Source organism: Saccoglossus kowalevskii, chromosome 15, assembly GCF_978046115.1.
Source record: "Saccoglossus kowalevskii chromosome 15, keSacKowa6.1, whole genome shotgun sequence".
NCBI classification, from domain to species: Eukaryota; Metazoa; Hemichordata; class Enteropneusta; family Harrimaniidae; genus Saccoglossus; species Saccoglossus kowalevskii.
In genome coordinates this window covers 23,653,477-23,679,074 of record NC_140655.1, presented here as the reverse complement: position 1 = coordinate 23,679,074, position 25,598 = coordinate 23,653,477, and the positions used below count along the sequence as shown (strand labels likewise).

Below are 25,598 nucleotides of genomic sequence, written 5' to 3'. Positions count from 1 at the left end.
CCCGTATACAAGATATAAGTACATTCTTCATAGTCACTTATTGAGATTGAAATAAAAAGAGTTATGTACACATTTATAAATAAATAAGTTATTAATATTCATACTAATACCTTATTATTTCATCTTTCATTACACTGACACGCAGTTCACTACTTTTGCCTACCGCCATTGCTCAAATCTATCAAAAATGTGAAATAATGACAACGAATAACTGTAATTTAACAACCATTTACATTGTTGCTAAGTCGGCGCGGAAAGTTGCCGAGTCGGCGCGGAAATTGCTTACATATCGCGGAAGTTGCTGAGTCGGCGCGAAACTTGCTTACATATCGCGGAAGTTGCTAAGTCGGCGCGAAAATTGCTTAGATATCACGGAAGTTGCTGAGTCGGCGAGGAAGTTGCTTACATATCGCGGAAGTTGCAGAGTCGGCGCGAAAATTGCTTACATATCGCGGAAGTTGCTAAGTCGGCGCGGAAATTGCTAAGTCGGCGATAAACTTGCTTACATATCGCGGAAGTTGCTAAGTCGGCGCGCAAATTGCTAAGTAGGCGTGGAACTTGCTTACATATCACGGACAGTTGCTGAGTCGGCGCGGAAGTTGGTTACATATCGACGATTGTCGCCATGGGCCACCGTAAGTATGCGTTCGTATGCGTTCAAGATTTGTTTGTGTCATGATATCAAAAACTGCTGTAGAAAGTGTCACGATTGCGTAGAGTACAGTCAAAACAAACGTCGTAAGTCGTGGTCGATCCTAGTAGCCAGCGACCCTTGACCCTTTTCACGATTGGTCACGATAAAATGATAGACATCTGCGAGACTATCATTTGCATCTGAAAGTACCCGCTTTTGGTAAGAAATCTTACCAGTGAATTGCAGCACAGGACAGTCGGTCGTGCCTAACGGCAATCCATACTTCCTGTCCAGACGTTCGCAATTTATTCATGCCTAGCCTATTACGTTTATACACACTATTAATAATAACATATTAATATTTTTGAGCTATATACATAGTAGATGAAATCCAGTTCGAGGTTACAGATTTTAAGTGTTAAAGGTTTTGATGAAAATGTACTGAACCAGGACAATTGAGGTTGGCAAATTAATGATTATATTATACAGTCAAAGATGAATTATTTAGGACATTTGAAAACATAAATAGAAGCATATGCAGCAGCTTATATGCTACAGGTGACAGCGAAACCACTGTTTACCAATCCGTTTAAATAAATGATTGCATTATTATGCTTAGTTAATTTGTAAGTTTTGAAACTTTGCAGAATAGTTTATTCAAAGTAATGTCGTGTGTTTGATTTTTTTTATAATTTATTTTATTGTTTATCATTTTGTTATGAAAATAAAGAGATAAATAAACGAACAGAGTTTGCTATTGAATAGAATAAATATCAATACTCGCATATTAATGTGTTTTAAAAGTTTAACTTAAAAAGTGATGCCATGAGATACACCGGATATACTGCAGTATATGCTGAAGTGTATTGTATTCTATTCACAACGCTTAAACCACCTGCATAACACCACTACTCGTTCACAGCAGCACAATAATATGCCATCAATAAATTATCTTTATTACTTAATGCTTCCTGTTATTGTTATATTTTTATATACCAACACACCGTAGATACATGATAATTTCTCTTAGACATTCTAGTATTCATCTTTACAGCATACAGCTAAAGCCCATATTTTTCTGCCATCTTGACCATTAACAGCCACACAATTGTCATTATCTACACAAAAAACGACAAATTAATATATTGGTATAGCAGATTATATGGTACATCAGTCATATCTGATAAGAGAGTACATACGTTTTCATATGTCCAATGCTTTCATGTCATACTTTATATAATAGGAAGAAAATGGGCACGAAAATACATACCGTCAATGTAGGCTCCATATGAATAATGGTTCGGGCTTCGAACCGAGCATCCGGTGAGTATCCAACCAGCATCACACCCGATAATAGCTTTATCACCCGCGCCGGTGCCGGATAGAATGGATTTGGTTTTACAATTGAAATTAGGAGCAGAACAACAAGCAGCATGTACCCAAAGACCTGTCAACAAGATTCACATACTTTTATAGTTCGTTTGTGATATCAAATATTGTATAAATAGAGTTAGGTTCAGAATTTAAGTTGCAAATGTTTATAGTAGAAATTCGAACCAAGAATCTTATTCCACATGCGTTTCCTAAATTTCCTAAGATTCACTATTCAAACAGCATTTCGAGCAGTCTATGACTATGACTTTAAAATATAACTGAACAAATTACAATTATACCTTTCTCCACCATTTCGTTATAACCTTGGCAATAATTAGGCATAAAAGGCTTCGTCCCTGTTAGACCCGCCGTTAGTGATTTAACCGAGCAACCTATTAAATGAAACGAAGAAGATAAAGGTGATACCGATTTATTGAATCTTTGCAATAACCATTATATTTCACTCATATAATATCGCGCTAGATTGGTAAATAATAAGAACATAACTGAAACGAAAGAATAGGGATATTACAACATACGTAAAGATGATCTACACACTGAACACATTAATTTTGTATCAGATACATCCTGCAAATTATACTCAAACTATTTGTTTAATAATAAAACATATGCGCATGTTTGTATGGTACGGATTCGCACAAAACAATCTGCAAATCAATGTTAATTAAATTTACCTGTTACGAAGGCATCTAGACAATCAATCTGGCTTGGGCAAAATGCCATACTTCCGGCATCATCAGCAGATGAGGACCTGTTGCCGTAGGAATATGAGCATGACATACCGGGCCAGCTGCAACATCGAGCATAGGCATACACACCTGCAATTCAAATACACAATGGAATCATTATGTTCCACGCAATGTCATTATTTCAAAATATGGCGCCAGTTATTGCCGGCGATTCCAATAATTACTGGCAAACAATTTATTCTAATTACTACACCGTTATGTTGGAGAACATTTATATTCATATTAACAGAAGTGAGACCATTTGTGCGGTGCCACATAAACGCCTTGATTTTCAACGTTTGATGTTTCGTTGTTTATAATCCGGTATTAATATACAATAATTCATATTGTTGTGACAAAGAACAACACACGTGTACATACATCTATTTTGCTTTATTATAGTTAAATTGATATTTGACCATTAATTTTCAATATTATGGACACACAAAATAATACTGATTTATGTTACCATTGAACTATTGCTCTTTGATTATAATTAATAATTGTCATGCCATTTATGACCACCTTTTTAAAAGTGATAAGTAGTCATGTACGAGTAATTGAACAAAAAATTCCCATTCGCACTATTTGATAAAAAAGTATCATCAAATTTCTATTGTAATTTAATATATACACGCAACGAATACTATGATATCACATTTACACCTTTTCATGATAGAAATGAAACAAAAAAACAGCAGCATACATAATGCAAATCACATACTCCGGTCGTCTTCAACATACCTGAATTAGCTGCACCATTATAGGCCGTACAGACTTTTCTACCACGGAGAGCTGCGTCAAAGAAGTCACCATTTCGATCATTACTGCCAGGGGAGTAACTACTGCAGCCAGTCATGATTTCATGTTCTTGGCACTCTACTTCGGACTTTGCATCAGGATGCACTGCAGATAGTGGTCCCACCCTTGTAGTGCATGATCTACCACACTCTTTGAAGAAATAGAAAACCATTTACTTGTAGGACCTTCAGTATGTAGTAAATTGACTGAATTGAAATGCAGCTGTCTGTGGACACAATCTGGAAACCCTTTAACCCCACCTTTAATGTAAATTTTGTTTAAAAGCAAATTATAATAATGAAATAATCAAATCAGAAGAGGAATTATATGTGGATACACAACAAAGAAGAGTACAATTACAAACGTAAAATCAACACCAGACAAGTGTCATATCCGACTCTGAAGATCATATTGTAAGTTATTTTCATAAAAAAACAATGATGATAACGATTACATTATTATCGGTCTGTGTGGAATGAAAGTAATCACGAGTTCGATCTAATGCTTTTTCCCACATGTCTGAAATACAATTGGAGTAAATGCAGAAAATGATTGCATAGACTCGTATTTTCAACATTAATTATGCTATCTACAATCTCATTGGTTTGACCCACTTTAACCAATACCAAATCAAGAATATCATGGCCAAGTTGTATAGTTCAGTCTGGAGGGCGTCTAAGCGATCCTATGCACTTTCAAGATCACTTGCTTGTGAGCACGATGATATTAACCTCATCAATGACTGGCTGTGTAAAGTTGATAGCCATCTTTGTTTTAGCAACTCTCGGACATGTGCTTGCAGACACAAAACAAATAAATGCATAACTAATAAAATATAAACATAAATAATATAATAATATAATAATATAAACATGACCAAAAAACGACATAAGAATGGTATAATAATATAAAAATAATGGAATTATTAATTTTGACACTAATCTCATCCCATATATACCAGTCTACTAGGGTGCGCTCCATCTCACAATGAAACAATATGCTAATATAAGCCTCACAATAAATATTAATAGTGCTTACCTTGTGCAGTGCAAAGCTACAAAATGATAGAAAATATGGCGTCAAAATATCTATCTAGTGATAAAAGTAGAAATGCATCAAAATGTCTTGCTTTAGTCATCATGAAAAGACCATAGCATGCGACTGTAGAAATAATTACGTGACAGTGCGAATAACTGACAGAATCTCCAACAACGCCAAAACTAATACTAAGTTTTGCAGTCTTTTGAATATACATATATTCAAACAGTAGAGTAGAGTTTCAATAGTCATGCAGGTGTGTCGTAATTCCTATATCACCGTATCTATCCGCTCTACTTTGTATACTTTGTATTGAGTTTTGAATTAAACATATATACAGGACATTCATGTATCAGTGCTTACCGTACTGAGTGCTACGACTGCCAGCACAAAAATTGCGCGATAAAAAGTTTTCATGTTTTCTGTTTCAGAGTGCAATTGGTCTGATACGATCTTATGTATATATATATCGCTGTGATGGATACGTTTATACCGATATTTATATGCTTATTTTGTTATGATATGTAATTTAAGAGAATAATAAATAACGCGTACATGTATATATCAATAAATCATTGCAAGAATTGACGGATATCCATCTGTCCAACAGCTCAAAAATTCAGGGATTTACTAAACTCCAGCTGTTCAACATATTAACAATATATATATATCGCAATATATTGGAGGAAATTCGTAACAAAAACATTACATAAACTCAAGGAAAGTTTGAACAAATAACTAATAATAATTAATTTGCTGGCACATTTTCTACAGATGATTCAGATATTTACGATTAAGAATTGTAAAATGAATCAGACAAGTATTTTGTCGAGAATTATATATGGTCAGCAGCTGCTCCGTGCAATATTTTTATTGTAATACCATGAAGAATGACGAAACACATGTATCCATATTGAATTGACCAAAGAAAATGATACATGAGCAAGCATGTGAATATTGTCGGCACGGAATAATGTATTCTGGAGTAGACGCTGGCAGCTGTACTAAGCTGATTTTAACCCCGCACATTGCACGAACTATAATTAATGTTGACGCAACTGCTCTTAACACGGAATGGTGAAAGTAAAATTGTGTGCATGTTTGTTACAGTTACTCCGTGTATAGACACAAATATACGATCACGTATATGAACCATGTTTGATATTAAAGCCAAAATTGATGATCAAAATTGTATACTAACGGCTCCTTTTCTATAGCGTGAAATTTTAATTTATGCTAATTGTCCAACATCTTCGGTTATACATGAAGCCTTATCAACAAAACTAAGATTTTTGTCATTAAATCATTAATATTCCAAAAATATTGGATCAAATGCTCAATAGGTTAGACAAATACACTGTGCCTTTTATTTTCATGTGTCACTTAATTACATTAGCGAATGACATCTAGACTTAAAAGAGTGTGCAACAATACTAAACTGTATTTAACTGTTGAGTTATATATGTTCACATAGACTGACATGGGGCTATATATAATGAAATTCAAAGTACAAAGAAAAAGATATACGAAGTGTTCTTATTTAAGTACTATTTTTTGCAAACCCAAGTCCGTAAATTGGATTATGGAATGGATTATGTAATTTCAAATGTCTTTTTCACGAGTTCACCAAACCTGCTTCTAATTGAAAAAAATTTAATTAGACAGAGAGTATGTGCGTTTTAATCATTTTGAGTGAAAGTGGATTCTGATTTGGTTATGTGTGCTATAGTGTAGGTTATTGCCTTAGATAGTATTGGCTGTGATTAGTGGTACACCAGACGATACGAAATGGCATAAAAGCAAGCAATCTGACACCAGCCAGATAAGATATCTATTAGATACCTTATATCACCACATTCATCTACGCAAAAACAGTTACATAACGCGTGCTTTACAATTAATTAGGCGCGTTGTAAATAACGTGGACTGAATATCAAATAAGTAGTCGATTCCGTACCCGGATAAATCTGTTTTTCACGTGTATAAAATGAAAATGCTGATCGCAAAAAAAGAAACAAAAATCCTTCCAAAAATATAAAATTGTATTAAGCAACAATGTTCATCATGGCTCACCTATATTGCCTCCTCGTATATCATTACTTACAACATCAGCTGTGAACTCCGATAAATTTCAAAATCCACTAAGTAATATTTAATCTTTTCAGACATACAATATTAATTGTTCTTGTAAACTGTAAATCACCACATTACCGCTAGGTCCATTGTACTAACTAAATCCGTATATAGACCGCTAATATATACATAACCGGGACAGTATCAGATGAGTTGTACTCTGAAACAGACAACATGAATAGACTTTATTGCGCAATCCTCGTATTGGCAGTGGCAGAGCTCACTACTGTAAGTAATTACATACATACCACTCACGAGACAAAATTTTAACTGAAACATTTTCAGTCGATATTCAGTGATTGTTGTGCCAGGATGAAATATAGTAACTGATTGAGTAACTGTCATTTCCGTAATCACTGTCTGAATCATATGGTATGTCCATTTTAATTTTAAGAGACTCTTGTAAATAATATGGTTCTTGACAACCATGTATTACGCCGCTAGATAGTATAACTATACGACCAAAGTTATTGTGAACTTAATTGTACATTTTGTCATTTTGTAGCTTTGTACTGCAGACGGAGGTAAGCAATGCTGATTCATCAGTTGTCATAATAGTTGTCATAGCATGAAAGGTAGCAGTATAGCAAGTAATATAATGAGATTTAATAATACAAGTGGAGTGATAGGCGATGCAGACCCCAGCAGAATGTACGGCATTAAGCACACACGCATTTCTAGAAATACTATGCAATTAAGGAATTATGTGAAAAAGATTCTCTGGTGTTCTGGCATATTTATGAATATGCGTTTATTAATACAGTGATAGCTTTATACAATCAAACATTCATATGCTTTTCACTGTGTTCAGTGATGTCATTGGTTAAATGCGTTCGATTGAACTCATGCTTGAAATCCGCGAGATTTGAATTTCATATCATTGCACATTGATTCAACAATTCTGACACTATGCATAACATACACTTATTAGACACATGAAAACACCAACAATAGACAAACAAGTAGTGGAATACGACTTCCAATAGTTTAATTTAATTTCGGTGCAACAATCGCACTACCATAGTCATTGAAAGCTACGTTACTATTCACAAGTTCATGACCGTCCTAAACATCTCTTACTAGTATGGAATGAAATAAACAAAACTGAAAGCGTATTATTAGTTATAATACCCACAAAAGTATATCAGATGTTTGCCAAATTTCCAGTAACATTTTTATTTTTGCTACCTAGTATATGAATTTGTTTCAAAATATCTTTCAAATCGGCTGACTATAAAAATGATTAATTTTCGTACTCTAACTCCATAGCACACCACACAAGTTATATTCACCACACGATAATCAAGATGTTTTACCGATGAAAATATAAATAGATTACATTTATGTTTTTGTTATCAAAGTGGGACTGCATAACTATTGCGATGTTACCTTTGCCAGAAATTTCAGCCAGTCAGGTCAGTCAGTCTATCTCTATCGTCGAAAACGTAAACAAAAATCACTATGCATAACACGTCAATCAATTACATACATTGAATTGTCCCAAACTCATAGTTTCTTCGCGGCCATATTGTATGACTACATTTTATTACTAATAATGTTTGCAAATGTAATGCTTCTTCTGCTAAAGCATATTTTTGTATGACAAAATATAAATATTCTATTTATTTGCATTAAGTTAACTCTCTTTTCCTTTACAACCCTATATCAATTTGAACAGTCGACATGTAGTGCATCTGTCAAGGCCATCTTTAAAAAAATATTAAACATTCTTAAAAACAATAACTGCATTAAACAGTTTATTCTGTCTAGTATGGCTGTGTCGTTACCAAGGTGATTCAGAAAGCATCATTTAGGCACCCATTTCAAGATCATTTTAACACAAACTATTTGAATATGCGTACACAGTTTATACATAGTGTACATAATTTTTCATCTTATTCATCAATTCATTGCTTAAGCAGTTGCGTTCTTGTTTTGGTAGTTGACACTTAATGTTACGATTGGAATATTTCAAGAATGTATTCTCGAATGGCGATTCCTATAATGGTTACGATGTTCGATGTAGTAGTATAATATTTGTATCTGTTTTACTTTGTGATTTCCTTATATTCAAGTATCGGATAATCCAATAACATAGGACACGTGTAGAATACAATAGTTTAGCTAGTATGGTTGAGGGTCACACGAGGACTTACAAATTCCTTCATTAAGTCATTCTTTATCTATTCAAATGCTTATTTGTTTGTTCCTTCATTTCGTTTATTTTGTTATTCATTGCAACCCTCTTTTTTCATCCTGTCTCTATTTTTTATTTGTTCATCCATTCACCTTGTCTCGTCTTCCTTCATGTATATTCACCCATTAATTAATTAATTCATTCATTCATTCATTACATGTTAGGCAAATTATAGGGAATAATCTTATCTTGATATTATGTATCACGCACAGTGTGTAGTAGGATATGTACTACCGTAGTGGGTACATTATCTGATCAGAATGATGACTCTACATCAGAAGTCTCGTGTCCAGTGGGTGAAGAGATGACAGACTGCACTAGCTTCTCACCTGGCAGTTCGGAGCGAGACGGTGAATTATTTACACATGCTGGAAATGGTATAAGAGTCTGTGTTGCGCGAAATGGCCGGGGTGGGGAAGGTATGTTGACGTTATTTTGGATTATCTTGTTTGGTTGTTATGGTAAGTCGTCAGTCACACTAATGCTTTAATTCGGTATGTGTGTCAATTTGAAGCTACCCAACCTTAACTCCTTAACAATCAGACCAATCGATGAGAAGCTTGTTTGTTGATATTGATTTCAACGTACCAAATTCTGCTTTGTATATATGTTCAACTGGTGTTTTCATGAAATAGCACAAAAATAATTTATACCTAATATGTGTATGCTGTCACAAATAAAGCCAAAACGCGAAATGTCGATTCACAATTTTCTAATAAAATATTTTGTATACTGCAAATCTTGCACGCAATCAAATGAAGCAAACTACGAATCATAGTTTATATTGCAATATTTTTATGCTAGGTGTGCGAGCCTATGCTCGATGTTGCAACTGGCCTAGAATGACATGTGAAGTCGTCAATGGCAACAGATCTTCCTCTCCCGATGATGCTGGGAGCATGGCAATTTGCCCAGCACAGAAGAACTGTTTGGATGTTTTTCCAACAGGTATGATTGTCTAACAAGTGTATAAATTGAAATATCTATCTAACAAGCAAGTCAATATATTAGTGTATCAAATGTCATGATTTCGTAGTGACATTGAAATAGTACGTAACATACATCAAGAAAATGGTAAAATAACATCCAAAAATTAACACTTAATTTGAGCGCAAGTTTAACTTTGTAAACCCACAGTGCATTGGTTTATGAAAGAAATTACTAACTATCCTACCTATATTTTGATATTCTGTGATGACGACCTGTTTTTGTTTTACATAATAGGTTGTTCGGTAAGATCACCCTGGAAAGGTCTAACTGGTGTAAAACCATTTATGCCTAATTATTGTCATGGTTACAACGAACTTGTTGATAGAGGTGAGCTTCTATTTCGTTTGATAACAATGAATTAAGTAGATATTGCAGTATTCAAGGATATTGCTGAACTGAATGGGCTACTTAGCATCATGTTGACAAAAACGTGTTAATCACTACAGAAACCAAACCATTATCACATGATAATATTAGGTTATCACGAGGATATCTCAAATTATGCACGAAGACAGTACAGCTGGATTATCGACCGACGCGCAGAGTGCATACGTTGAGAATCCTCGTAATAACCTTATTATTATACATCTTTCCGATCGAAGAATACACCTAGGGAATGATGAAATCCAAAATGTTTATAACAGAATCAGCGAACTTTTTTTGTGTGGAGTCCGGTCAAACTCTGGTGGTTGCCATGTTTGTTTTTATCATTAGAGGACCCTTGGGATGAAAATACCTCGTAAAATACCACAAAATTACGGCACGCTGTAGCCTATGACGTTACGGTGACAAATGTATAATAATATTTCATATTTTGTTTTGCATTATAACACGATGTCAATCTAGACTTATTTTAAGCCAATACACTTGTGTGTGTGTTTAGCGCTGTGCTCCTTAGTTAAGTACAAGTACAGCACCAAATATTCAGTTGGGAACAGCCGACACGCCTTCACGAGGAAAACGTGAAAACACGATGGATTATTTACGTTATTGCTTGTAATTTTAGGTGTTCAGTCCAAGAAAATACACTAAATAAACCACAAATCATGCGTTAGAAGCATAGCTATGCAAATGTGCCAGTACTCAATCCATTTTAACACCCTAGCTACTCTATTGACATTGGCTTTTGATTTGGAGCTTGACCTAACCCATAAGAGACGCTCACAACGTACACACCCTCCGGCGGCGAAACACTACGAAATGACGCAGATGAGTGTAGCCATGTCGTTTTAATACACGACTGTGTTTGCTTATGTAGTCGTTCTATGTCTATAATAAAACAACTCAAGAACAAAAACTTTATATTTATTGCTAGTTTTTACTAACACTACAATAAAGACTTTCCGTTTTCGACATCGTAAAATTCTTCCGTTTTTTGGAGAAAACAGGGCCCTAAATAACTGATTTTGACAATATAATCCAGAAATTTATATTAAGAATAATTCATAACAAAAAATATTCCCTATGCACCCAGAAATAATTTTCAAAATTACGGATTACACACAAATATGACAGAGAAAAGATAATTTGATATATTCTCTATATTTATGCCTTCATTTGTCTTTAATTATGATTGAAAGAAGCTGAATGAAATTACTAAATATGTAGTGTGTTAATCAAATCACGTATGGTTTTACTTGGTGAAAATACAGTAATTTTCTGCATAAAAACGAAAGAATTTCACATTTTATTCACGATGTAAATAAATCACGTTTGATATAAAAAAGAGAACCTAAATAAAAATACAACGTCTGGCCACTTGACTCACAACCAGCAGCAACGTCTTAAAAACCCATGCGATTTATTTACAGGTCTATGGGCAGCCGCAGTGTGTTGTTCCGCCCCGAGCCTCAATTGTAATACCAAGTCTGCCCTTTCTGGTAGTGCAAAGGGAGACAAAGCTACTATTGGGTGTGGTCCGGATTGGATTCTCACTGGGTGCAGTGTTCGAAACCCGAGGCATACCACACTTGGGGCATATATTGATGGTGCGTACCTCGTGTCACTACAAATGCATCACAATGTTGATTGAATCATGGGAGAAGGGGTCAATGTATTTCTTAGAACTTTTAATTAATTAATCAATCAGGGGGAACAGTTAATTAAATGCGGCAGTAATGCAACTATATTTAATATTTACTAAATTCAACATAACAATAGTTATTGTATTCTGTTTTCAGATGATGACAACTGCGTGGCTGTTAATGGAGCAGATGGCAAAGCAATTTGGGCTATAGCCGTATGTTGTAAAGACACGTATTAGATCGCCTAAAATAAGAAAAAGAAACTAGCATGTATGTGTGTATGTTAGTAAATAATAATAGGTGAGGGGAAAACAATGTAATACAAATGATGTGTGTATCCAATAGCATGTGAGTTTGTTGTGTATGGGTAAAATATCAAAACAATAAATGTATAGCCAAAGAATAACATATACAAGTGTCGTTTTCACAAAAATAAGTGAATGAAAAAGCAACGACTGAGGTATTTAAAAACGTCGAACCTCATTTTGCGATTTAATGTTTTGAGGTACATATACATACGACCCTTTGCTTCATTTTGCGCCATGTTAGTTCCATTACATATAACGGGCCAGCCAGCATATATGATTGGTTAATGGCCTGCTCCTCGACTGGAGCAGTCGGTGCGATTATTAGTTTTGTAGTTTAAATAAAATAACAAATTTCGCGAAATGGAGATGTTAGCGCGAAATCCCCTGTAACTGCGAAATCACCCCGACTGGTTTATTCTGCATGGTCCTCTATCGACACTGCAGGAACCCGTCGATTTTTAACGAGTAATCATGTTAATGAGTTTTCTATATGACAATCATCTAAGCCAATCACAACGTCTCTTTAACTGACTTCTGACCGAGAAGACGTCGGATGATTGCAGCAGCCATTTTTTTTAATTCTACGACTAGTACGAGTTACTTTTTTACACATTGTGATGAATTTCAAACGACGACTACGACAAACTGGAATTTCAACGTGCTGCAATGTTGGGTTTGTAGTGTGACCTTTAGCATGTTGACCTCATTATTCACGTATTTTCGCGCCCACCTCAGTATAATACGTGCATTCATGAATATTTAATAGCAATGAATTTTCATGCAGAATAAACCAGTCGGGGTGATTTTGCGCTAACACCTCCATTTCGCGTATTTTTGTTATGTTATTTAAACTACAAAAACAAATTAATCGCCCCGACTGCGCCAGTCTAGCCTGCCCCCATCACCTCAGATTTGTTTGTTATCACTCGGTGTATAGGCAATCATGCCATACAGATTTATTCAGTTTATACTGGCGTGTTGGTGATAAACAAGACAAACCACAACTATGGTACTGCTATATCAGGCTGAGGCAATTGAACGATGGTGTTTCTGATCACAGCAACAATACAAATGTTCAATGAGGCTAGTTTCAAAAGTACAGAAACCATGTGATTGTGTAAGCCAAGTGTAATTCGTCATTACAAGTCCCATTCCAGTTTGACAATATGATAGAATCCTGCATTCTTAATAAAACAATAAACAAATATTACGAGTCATTGGACCCTGGTTTAGCTAAATTAAGTATTTTAATTTACCAAACAAAGATAGGAAAATAAATGAATCTCGCTTAAAATGCTCACTAAATGCACACATTGATCTGACTGACTGTGTTATTTCCCTGTCCTAGCAATGTGTATTACATTATCCTGTTTGACGTGTTATTCATGTTGCTTTTTGTGGCACACAAATATAAATCACAAAAGAAAATATGTTTATTTTTTATATTAGTAGCATCACCTAAAACATCTTAATAAGTTAACAATACATAACATACAGTAACTTCTCTAATGTTTTTTGTCAGTAATAATACATATTGAGAATATGCAAAGCGTTTCCTAGAATTTTACACGCGATATGAGTGATTTGTGATATATGTAGGCGAACGTAGGTAAACATACTTCCGAAGTTATAAATCTATCCTCTCACTCAACTTGAAAATACAAAGATATTAGTGCTACCTGTACTGTGTGATCAAAACTGGATGACTAGTAATTTTGAAAGTTTCGGTTCACAGATAAACAGGCGTCACATAGGTGATATAATCCGCTCTTTGAATCCATCTTATTTTTCATTTGAGTTCTACCACCTCACTTATATCTTTGCATACGCCAATAGTAAACACATGTAATAAATACAATACTTACACATGGGTAATGCATCAACTTAGATTTAACAACCCACATGCATATGACCTCATTCATTTACTGAACTCACCGGCTCGTCCAAATGACCAGACAGAATATAGCGTATTACATGGAGAGCAGTGTTTTGTGCTGAAATTCGCGATACAATTAATGCTTACTTGTTACATACATAAAGCCCTTTTTTGTAGATCAAATACCTGGAAAACACCACGATGTCAGATTTCAAACAAAGTGCGCTCTGTTTGGTACTTTCTTTTTTCTTCAAGGAGGGTGAGAGAGTTTATCTCTGCCAGATCAACGTCTGCTATTTGTATGTAACATGAAAGGAGTATGGGATGTTCAAGAAGTGATTAATATTGGTGTATTTGTAAAAAAAAAAAAAAAAAAAAAACAGTCAAAATTTTAAATGTACATCTGGAATGCAATTAGATACAGGAAGAAAATGAGCAAGAAAAATATGTATTTTACACAAAACACGTCTATCCAAGCACTACTACGTTTAAGATGCTTCTCTCACTGTTTGAAACAGAATGAGATTCTTTCGAACTAGTAAAACGGCTTTGTGAGTTATATGACACCAAATAGAAAATTAATATCACTTTTTAATTATTTTTTTCAAGATTGCAATGTATGTACCACATTTTGTCGAAGCTACTGTAAATCTAGTGCTTTTTAGTTTTGGTGTGTTAATAAAGATAAGATTTTAATTAGTGAGGCGAGATTTAAAAACTCAAATGATTGGTCGTTAATTTTAAAATCGCTGACTGTGAGAAGTTGAACTTTGACCCGCTAATTTTTTTATAGGATTGGTAAAATTGTGAAATTTTTCTACTGCCCTAGTTCGAGGTGACGCCTTCTTAGTGAATTTGGTACGGGGGACTTGCTCATTCAGTAACTAAAGTGGTGGATCTTTCGACCTCAACTACTTTGATAACGGAGGTTCGGAACTGGAAGTAAAAATAAGACATGAATTGTATCTAGAGAATGACAAATGATATAACAAATCTGTAAAAATGGACCAACACGATTGCAATAAATGTTTTCTAGGATATGGCTGGTGTGAAAGAACACGTCACAAGACGATAACATTTTAGAACAAATGAGCATTTGGAAAGCATCAGAGGGACCAGGATTTACATTGCCACCAATCATTGAAAGATTCTCAAACTTTATTGCATTTGACCTTTGCATACTGAAGGTTAAAAGAACAATGCAATCAAATATTAAAACGGTAAAAGTGTACTCTAACTGGTAAACATTTCATGTCCTCCAACTACTGCAAAGTCACTGTCATGTGTTTCATCTGCATTATTAATCATGTACATGGGCAATGTAGGGCAGTAACATTTAATAGCTTGAATCTGTAACAGCTACATGATCAATTTCACATTGTTGACCTGAATCAATAATAACTAATTTTAACCACAAATTGCATTCAATGCTTTTAAATTTTCCACAGAACCACTAACATGTAATGTGTACTTGAAGTGTGCATTGCATTTTTCTTAATTAATTGCAATAAATATTTAACAACATGTTGCAACCCATGGTACGGTGAAATTATATCGTGGAAAGGTGTGTAGAGTTTATATATTTTGGGTGTACACTGCAAATCACAATTGTGTTGAAACATAAAACCAAGGCAGAATTTCATATCGCATTTTGTACTTCACGCGTTGTGCTATTTGAAGACAGTCATCACCTTTATTTATATCGTTGATTCATTGTTGTTCCTTTGTTTTACTGATCTAATTCATTTAATATTCAAACATATTTTATTTATTTATTTATTTATTTATTTATTTATTTTTTTTTTTTTATTTTTTTTTTTTATTTATTTATTTTATTTTATTTGCGTACTTAATATATATCATATTGTTTAGTTTTCACATGTACTCAATATGATTTGCTCTAATCGGTAATATCCACACACATACAATACATACAATAAATAAAACAATTGAAACTATGCAAGTTGATAACATTATATATTGAGTTCCCACCACCATTGTAAACCCCTACATCAACAAATCAAATACATTTAATAAATCATCGTTGTAATATGCTTCTAATACGTGTCTTTACAGCATACGGCAATGGCCCAAATTGCTTTTCCATCTGCTCCATTAACGGCCACACAGTTGTCATCATCTGAAACAAAAAAATAACAAACAAACAAATCAATCAGTCAATCAACAAACAAAAGCATACATACATTAAATATGCACTGTGATGTTATTATGCTCAGCAAGGTCATGTTACATGCAGGCAGTATAATTTGGTGACAATCATCAATTAAATCTAATAGTTAAATGATTACATAATATTCAGTTGATGAAATGAAAGACGATCCCAGCATCACCACCAAAACCCACCCACATAATAAAATAATAAAATCACGTGCGACGCACCATCAATGTAGGCTCCGCGTGTAGGATGGTTTGGGTTTCGCACAGAACAACCGGTCAGTATCCAACCATCGTCACATCCTACTATTGCTTTATCACCCTCAACAGTTCCAGTCTGGACAGATTTCGTATTACAGTTGAAGTTGGAAGCGGAACAACACGCAGAACTAACCCAGAGACCTACAGAACACGTATTACAAAGACTATATTGCACGACACATAATCATTTTTTTACAAATCTGGTCATGCTACTTTTCATTGTACAGGTAGCCACAAAATTATGTGAATGGACGTTAGTCGACCGCCAATGAAATATGTTTCTGAAATTTACTATAAAATGAACGTCCAAACAAACAGGGTTTGATTTGAGCAACGCTGGTCTCAAGTTTTACCGAATACATGGCAGGGTAATGACAATGATACATGTGTTGCATGCGTGAATCGAACCGTCGCTCATATATCCAAACAAATAGCTTTGCTATTATCAACATATGAAAAAGACATGGGAAATGCACACATTAAGATTTCGCTTGGGCGTAGGGCAGACAAATGCACGATTAACGGCATAAATAAAAAGTGATGAAATCCATGCGCATCGGGGGTCGGTTTTGAAAATGAACTGCACAATAAATAGTATCAATTCGTTGAAAAAAAATATAAAAAATTAAAAGCCCCCCCTCCCAAAAAAAAAACAAGGAAAAAAACATAGCCGCAACAAGAATATCTTTAACTCCTGCAAACACGTATTCGAGGGATTTTCTTTTAAAGAAACTAAAAATGGCTAGAAACAAGGAATAACCTTACCTCTATTCACATTTTCATTATAACCAAGACAGTAGTTAGGCATCATAGGCTTTGCTCCAGTCAGACCTTTCCACGGGGACCTGAGTGAACAACCTATTTGGAATAAATATACACTAAATTAACCGTGTGGCCAACAATAAAATAATGAACATCACAATGGTCGGTATTGAAATGATTTCAGTACTGAGGGGGTTCACTTAACGTTGTTTATGCGTTTTATTTAGTTCTGTTAAATCTTATCCATTTTATCCTGATTAAAATCCTATTCCATTACTACACATCTTTAAAAATGATGTGATGTTCAAAGTCAACCTGTAATTTGATCAGAATACATGCATTTAGCACAATAATAGTCTGTTTATCGCCCAATATTAAAATAAACATTAATAAAATGCATTAATTATAATAATTGTAGTTGTAGTTTCATCGTGTAAAGATTACTTCTATATGTACTTATACAGTATTTGCCTTTAATACAAATTGATGTATCAACAAAAAAAATAATACACTAACCTGTAACAAAGGTATCAAAGCAATTTATCTTGTCTGGACAAAATGCCATACTCCCGCCATCATCAGGGGTTGAGGATTTGTTGCCGTTGACATAATTACATCTCATATGAGGCCATTTGCAGCAACGAGCATAGGCACGTGTACCTTGAATACAAATATCGTAATATTATACATATTCTACAAATAAAATATACATATAATTTCTACAATATTACGGGACAACCAAAAACAGTATATTCTGACACGTTGACATGGAATTTTGAATGAAAAAAAACTCTTGGTACTCAAGTCATTATTTTATAATGAGTAGACTAAAGTACATACTAGCCCTGAAAAGTAATCCAAAATTATGTAAAAAAAACAATGAAAGATTAAAACCCTGTTAATGAAAACAAGGACGATAACTATAATTTGTTTCGAACATTTTCAAGGGATATATAAGTACAGTAACCATGGTGTAAATAAAAATAGTACACATATAGAATAATAAATTAAGCTATCAAAACGTGGTCAGAGCAATGAAAAAATTGAACATCAAAGTAGGTGATTAAAATAAATTAAAGTAAAGCATGAATTCACCGCATCACGTGGTCTGCAGTGCATATTGAATAGGTGACAGTTTTAGTTTTTGAATCTAGAATAAAGCAGTAGGCAAATATAGCAGTGATAATTGACATTCATTCTGAACTTGTCGAAGAAATAATTTTAGAAAGTGTAAAATAATATTTAACATTATTATATTGTATTATACTGCACATTTATTGATATTAATTCAATAAAGAGTCGTGTATGCGTGTATACATTTAAGCACTTTGCATTTACGTATAATACACAATGGCATTCGTAAGCATACCTAATCCATTTTCACCATTTATGGCAATACAGCCCAATTTACCATTACTAGCTTTTTTAATTTGTTCGCCAGCTCGCTCACTACTGTCTTCTGAGTAGCTAGAGCATCCTGTTAGAAATTTACCGTCTTCACACGTAACTTCGGATATAGAATCCTCATCCGTACCAGACTTTAATCCAGTTCTTGTAACACACAGTCTATCACATACTATAATGATACAAATGATTACCTAACTTGTTTCACAGACAATTATTTTTGAATGATTGTACATGTCGTTCAGTTATCTATTTATTGACTTGTTTGTTTACATGTAATACGTCCAAGGTTGTACATCACCAAAAATGATTTTTACTATTATTTGCAATCCTCGTATGTGGAAGCAGTTTCTTTCTCATTTGTAGGTTCTGTCTGATATTTGTAATACATGTACAGCGCTACACACAATTACCAATTGTCACATAATTGTTAGAATTCATTATTGTTATAGTTATGTGTATCAAGAATTAACTAGAAGCCGACATTAACAAATTATTCAATTACAATGTTTTACTTCTACCTGGAAGCTATAGAATATGCCGCCAAATGGGGTTCAGTTTTCGAGCCACGAGTCAGAAACGGCGATAAAGCATACTGAGAAATGTCAACTCACTATGATTTCTTATGATTGCAAAGGAACAACATGCGATGATGGCAACGGTCACACAAAAGCACCCTATCACGCTTGTTCATAGTACTAAAATATGCATGATATTTACGTAGCTGTAACATATTTCTAAAACAAAAACATGATAGCTATAAACATAATTGTTTAACTATTGATTACTTCAAGTTATCTGCAATATATCAAAAATATAAATTTCGAGAGATCTGCTTACCTTGTGCGGTAGAAAACTATTTGAAAAAAGAAATATAAACATATTGTAGTGAATACGGTATATTGAATTCAGATCTCAGTTGTATCAGTTACGGACTATAATGCGTTCATGCTATTTTTGTAAAATTAGTTACGCTCGGCATTGCATATATTGTCAACAGCTTGATTGTAATGTGTTAGTTGACTAATATTTATTCGAACAAAATAACTATTAAATTGACGATCGAGTAAAAATAAAATTAACTCAAATAAAAAAGCTTTAAGTTACGCTTATGATAGTTTTTTCTTAATGTGATAACTTACCGTACTGAGATCAGCGACTACCGCCACACAGATAACGAAGTAGAGAGTATTCATGATGTCTGATGCAGGAGCAAATACTCTCACTCAGTTGTGCTGCTGTATATATTGTTGTAAAACAAACCCAGATGTATTGACCAAAATAGCATTTAACACTTAATCGTGTTTTTTTTTTGAATATAATGAATTTAGTATTATTACGCTCGGTACCCTTAATTTTAACCAATTAATAAATACGCACGCTATCACATTATACTACCAATTAGATGGTCAGAATACTATTGTCAGTTACATTGATTAATTTCCACGGCCGATTAAACTATAGTAACATTGTTCGTTGTCTCCATACCATGTAACACAACTATTGACCTTAGTATCTAGTTTGAAAATTAGATGTCATTGTTTAAAAGAATAACACTCTATTTCCTGAAAATGTTGTGACATCTAAATAATTCTAGTTGTTTTCGTTGTTCAGGTACATTTTTGTTTTAAAGTCGTGTTTACACATTTAGTTCAGTTTATCCATTTGTCCATGTCAAGACATAAATCATGCGATAATCGACGAACATGTCATGAAGATATTTATGATCCTTACAGACATTGTTTGTTTCAAAAACAAGAGCAAGAATCGACAGGCGTTTACATTAGCAGTTTTCTACATTTGTGGTATTGGGTAATTCTATTGATGGTATTCAATACATTCATGTCAACGTTTCTCAGTTATATTGAATTGAAGATTCAAAGCTACTCTCAAACTTGTATTTCTAGTTCATGAAAAATGATCTGATTGTTTGTTAATTGTTACCTATGGACTGACTGAAGGCAATCGTTAAAAATACATTAAAATAACAGGTTTTGAGTTCTGACATTACCTTAGAAACTTGTGCGCTCAGGTATAAAAACTTCTACATAAAGGGTAGATTGCACCAGGTAATCGATAGCTCATTATATTTACATGAAACTTAGAAATCAGCGACCCCCCCCCATTTTCGAATGGAATCCGACTGATGGCACAGTAACTTGAAACATATTTATTGGATACATGAATACACCGTCTCAATCTCAAATGAGAGATCACAATATCATAGTTATTATACTCGTGCCGACCCGCATGCAACTGTAAAATAGTACCTGAAACGATTTTTTTAAAATATCGGCCGTCAATACTGACAGATACAGTTGACACGCAAAGTTATTTAATTTTAAAGTCTGTATAGAGAGTAGATTGCACCAGGTAATCGATAGCCCATTATAAAGACGTGAAACATGGAAATCAGCGAACAAATTGCGCAAGATAGAACCCCCCCCCTACCATATTTGAATGAAAGCCTACTGATGGCGCAGTAACTTAAACGATATTTATTGGATACATGAATACACCGTCTCAATCTCAAATGACAGATCACAATATCATATTTATTATACTCGTGCCGACCCGCATGCAACTGCAAAATAGCTTCTAACACAAATTAAAAAAAAATATGGGCCGTCAATACTGACATATTCAGTTCACACGCAAAGTTATTTAATTTCAACGGCTGGTTTATATAATTTTAAAATGCGTGTTTAAAAATTAACTGGTTGAAGTCATAAAGAAACCGTTTCGTGCGATTTTAGAGATTTAAGTTTTTTTAAGGATTCATATTACAGAACGAATGTATGTTTAGTGTATTTCCTGTAAGGAAAGTGACCACACAGACATTAATAAATGTAATGTAATGTAAATGTAACATCAACAAACTTTCAATTAAATGACTGTTAGGGGAAGGGAAGAAAGAAAGAAAAGAGGTAGGGAAGACGAGCGGGTAGATGGTGAGGGGTTGAATGGATGGGACATTGAAAGTAGCGTAGCAAGTTGAGAAAATGTGTGGGACGAAAACAGAAATAAATAGGAGAAGAGGGATGGAAACAACATGGGCAAGAATTTGGCGGGTGGAAAACAAAGGTGTGGGAGAGATTTGAGAGGAATACACATGGAAACAAAGGGAAAGGTGAGGTGAAGAAAGAGGTGGTTACAGAGACATACAGGCAGACAGACGGACATAATACTTGATTAACCTGAATTGAAGCAATTAGCTTTTTTGCATAATAAATAAAAATTAAATATTATATGGACTGGAAAGCATGACAATTAGCACAAAATGAAAAAAATACATGATAATATACACGTGAAAAATATGGACTGCTACATAGAGTGCGTACGCAAAACTATTGTGAATAAAGGAAATACATTAATAAGTGTATGTCAAAGGTCAATCATAATATATCGGTATTATATTATATTGCGTTCATGATGTAAAAGCAGCCATGTGTGGATTTGATAAATATCATATTTTCTGTGTTGGCTTAGATAATTTGACAATGGCATAATCTTACTCGATTGGTTAATAATTCATTACCACATTTGCATTGCCGTCACTGATGCCAGTGCAGGTGGAATGTTTTATGGCTCGTGAACGCCACTGACGACGTTAATAGCATTGGGGCGACAGCAGTAGTCACGCTGCATGAATATAGCTACAAACAGAAATACGGGCATTCCAAGCAATGCAATGTTATTATCACAGGCATTGCATGTGCCAAGTGCCAATATTGTCTATAAATATTGAATATTTTAACAATTGTTGCTGTGTGTTTGTCTTGGTCATGTCTATGGCGATTCTTGCACACTCCTTTGTTTTATTCGGCTGCATTTACTTACCAGCTGATCCTCACTCTGCTAGCACGTGACATCACAATGTTCCATAATATCCTTTTCAGTTGTCTGTTCCGTTCTCCAATCGTGGATTGGCACGCATCGATTAATTTTCTCAGCAGTCCTAAAGAACTTGTTGTCAACTCATTGAAATATAAACCAAACTAATCAGTGTCAAAGTCTGAATGAGTGAACGTCCCACTATATTTTTCCAAAACGATCAGCCTTACAAAGGTTACAATCTCAGGCGTAGCAGAGTAAATATGCAACCAGCCAATCGCTGCAGTTGTTGGCACGATCACGTGATAACCAGGGATGTATCTCATGGTTAAAGTTGCCACTACTAAATATAATAGGTAAACAATCTATTTATACAATTCCTGTAATAAAGTTGTTGATTCTAAACAACAGTATACCAACGTGTGAACCGAATGTGCGAACGTGAAGTCGCTATTATAACATATTTATTACATCCAATGTAATGAACACGTAACCAACAACTATTCATGTTGGTTTATTCTTTCAACTTCCTGTAATCTAAGATGGGGTGGTAGGAGTTTAGGGAACCAAACACTTGCAAGGGTTTTGTGATATATCAATGTGGACTCAAACTACTACTACTACTAGTAAGTATTCTATTTTTCTTCCTGTGTATATATTTTGGGTTTTTAACAGCGTTCTGCTGTACTTTTCGTTAATTTTTGTTTTGGTGTGTTGTTGTCAGTGGTCGCCAAGATGGCCGCCACTGAAAAGACGCCACGTATTGCACACCCTGTACATAGACTGACTCGCAACCATGCCACCAGATGCGAGAACGTGGATGATATTCCAGTGGAAACTTATGTTGAGGCAGTGTCCGAGGTGGTTGGTGATAAAATGATTGTTGCAGCGTCACGAATGAACAGATCTGTGGTTGTCTTTTTGGGCGCTGTCTCGTGTGTTGATTTGGTTTCCCTTCAAGGCATTAACATGGGGGTGAATTGATAACTGTTGAGCCTTTGGTAAGGCCATCAACAAATCTTGTTCTATCCAATGTTCCCCCCTTGCTTCCCAATGATTGTATTGAAAAAGCCCTAGCCCCTCTTGGTCGAATCATGAGTGCTATCCCCACGATCCCACTTGGCTGTAAACGCCCTTGGCTTAGTCTTTTCCACGAAACGAAACGAAACGAAACGAAACCCGAACCATATTCGTAAGAATTGCCCACGCGCCAATGACAATGAAAACAATGTTATGCAAATTGACACGCATGCCAGTGAAGGTAATAACAATGGTACACCTGCAAACAATACTGATTCAACCAAAACAACGGATTACGAAACAGAATTCCCGGCAATCGATGATTCAAGTAACACTACGAGTGGTACTAAACTCCGCAAACGCCAGCGCTCACTGTCAAACGATGATAAAAAAAGTAATGATGAAGTACAAACATGATACTGAAAAAGGTATTGATAAACAAATGAAAGATACCAACACCGTCAACATGTCCAATGTAAAATCCAAGGCATATAATGACGTTTTACATAATGTTAATAATAATATTAATGATGCAAATAATACTGTTACAACTAATGAAAATATTTCAGATGATGTTCATAAATCTATAAATACTGTTGAAGAGAGGGTACTAACCCCTCCTTCGAACTCTGTTGCCACACAGGATGAGGCTAACACTGGTGAGTGGCTTCCTAGCTTCCCACCTACACCAGACTTGTTCAATTCACCTGCTTCTCCCATGTCATCTCCTATTCCAAGACCATCTCCAGTTTTCTTTTCTGGATCATCCGGTGTTTTTGTCACACCATCCACCCATCAGATTAATACTCGTGAATCTTTGGATGACACCGAATCTGTTGGATCTGACATATCTAATATATCAGACTTTTCTCAAGCTAGTGAAACGTCACTAGTACCTTCAATAGATTCTATTTTTGAGTTTTTAGAATCTACTAAACATTCAAAAAAATGTATTGACAATTGTTTTAAATTTTGTCCTAATATCAAAGTACTTTGTAAAAAATTAAGAGTATCGTTTTACACAGTATCTAAACACCTCACAAAAGGCGCGTATATTAAAACTTTTTAACAAAATCAAAACGTATATAAAAACGACAGGACGCGTTTCTGTCAGTGTGTAACTTGATCTATTTTCAGCATAATGTATTTGTTTTTTGTATTATACATCACTTTAATGGCGCAATCAATTTCAGTTATCACCTTAAATGTGCGCGGAGCACGAGATGTCGCCAAGAGATATCAAAATTTTGAGTTTCTCAAGCGTGAACATCCAAGCGATTTTTATCTTTTACAAGATGAACATGAACATACCTGGAGGATTGTGTGGAGGGGTAATGCAATATTTTCACACTGTGACACAAATCGCGCTGGTATAGCTATTTTGTTCCGTCCAGGTGCTAATGTTAATGTGCTGTCCCAGAATGAAATTCTCAGTGGTCATGCATGTTCACATATTAATAAACAACAATCCACTGCATATTTTTAATGTCTATGCTCCTACAAATGGAGTAGAGCGTTTAGCATGCTTTAAACTTTAAATTGATTGATGCATGGCGTTTTTATCATGGTAATGTACGCAATTTTACGTGGGGTAGAGGGCAGACGCTGGTACGTCTGGACAAATTTTGCATTAACAAGTTTTTCTCCAGCAAAATCAAGTCTATCTTTATCAGCAATGCTGCTCTGGGATTCACAGACCACTCACTAGTACATATACATTTATCACACAAACACGTTAGTAACCGTAACACAGTGCGGTGCTTGAACACATCAGTGCTAGATGACGATGACTATTTGGAAATTATTTCCGAATTGTGGGCTAGTTGGCAGCAACTCCGCGCCAATTACGCGAATCTTCAAACTTGGTGGGATTTGGGGAAACAGAAAATTAAGGTGCTCTCGCAGCAATATTGTCATTTCAAACACAATAAGAATAAGCACTAAAAGCTCGAAAATGAAATATCAAACATTGAACATAGCTTGGGTAATGACGAGTCTCTCTTTCAAACTTATACAGA

At 34.8% G+C, this 25,598-nt stretch overlaps 3 protein-coding genes across 3 annotated transcripts; 1 reads left to right on the top strand and 2 right to left on the bottom strand.

The window, feature by feature from the left end:
• Window positions 1-1,567: 1,567 nt before the first annotated feature.
• Window positions 1,568-5,021, bottom strand: LOC100377745 (proprotein convertase subtilisin/kexin type 9-like). Its single transcript, XM_006823254.3, has 7 exons — window positions 4,960-5,021; window positions 4,597-4,612; window positions 3,502-3,708; window positions 2,704-2,847; window positions 2,308-2,400; window positions 1,905-2,081; window positions 1,568-1,752 (listed from the first exon to the last, which is right to left on the bottom strand). The coding sequence occupies exons 1-7, from the start codon at window positions 5,011-5,013 to the stop codon at window positions 1,670-1,672; spliced, it is 774 nt and encodes a 257-aa protein (XP_006823317.2). The 5' UTR covers window positions 5,014-5,021; the 3' UTR covers window positions 1,568-1,669.
• Window positions 5,022-6,903: 1,882 nt separating this feature from the next.
• On the top strand, window positions 6,904-12,355 carry LOC102805787 (proprotein convertase subtilisin/kexin type 9-like). Its single transcript, XM_006823253.3, has 7 exons — window positions 6,904-6,957; window positions 7,235-7,253; window positions 9,139-9,345; window positions 9,731-9,874; window positions 10,151-10,243; window positions 11,728-11,904; window positions 12,097-12,355. Exons 1-7 carry the CDS (start codon window positions 6,904-6,906, stop codon window positions 12,177-12,179), a joined length of 777 nt encoding a protein of 258 aa, XP_006823316.3. The 3' UTR covers window positions 12,180-12,355.
• A 3,729-nt stretch (window positions 12,356-16,084) lies between these two features.
• On the bottom strand, window positions 16,085-19,938 carry LOC102806026 (proprotein convertase subtilisin/kexin type 9-like). The gene is made up of 7 exons (XM_006823255.3): window positions 19,869-19,938; window positions 19,567-19,582; window positions 18,692-18,898; window positions 17,839-17,982; window positions 17,326-17,418; window positions 16,525-16,701; window positions 16,085-16,264 (listed from the first exon to the last, which is right to left on the bottom strand). Exons 1-7 carry the CDS (start codon window positions 19,920-19,922, stop codon window positions 16,182-16,184), a joined length of 774 nt encoding a protein of 257 aa, XP_006823318.2. The 5' UTR covers window positions 19,923-19,938; the 3' UTR covers window positions 16,085-16,181.
• Between the last annotated feature and the right edge of the window lie 5,660 nt (window positions 19,939-25,598).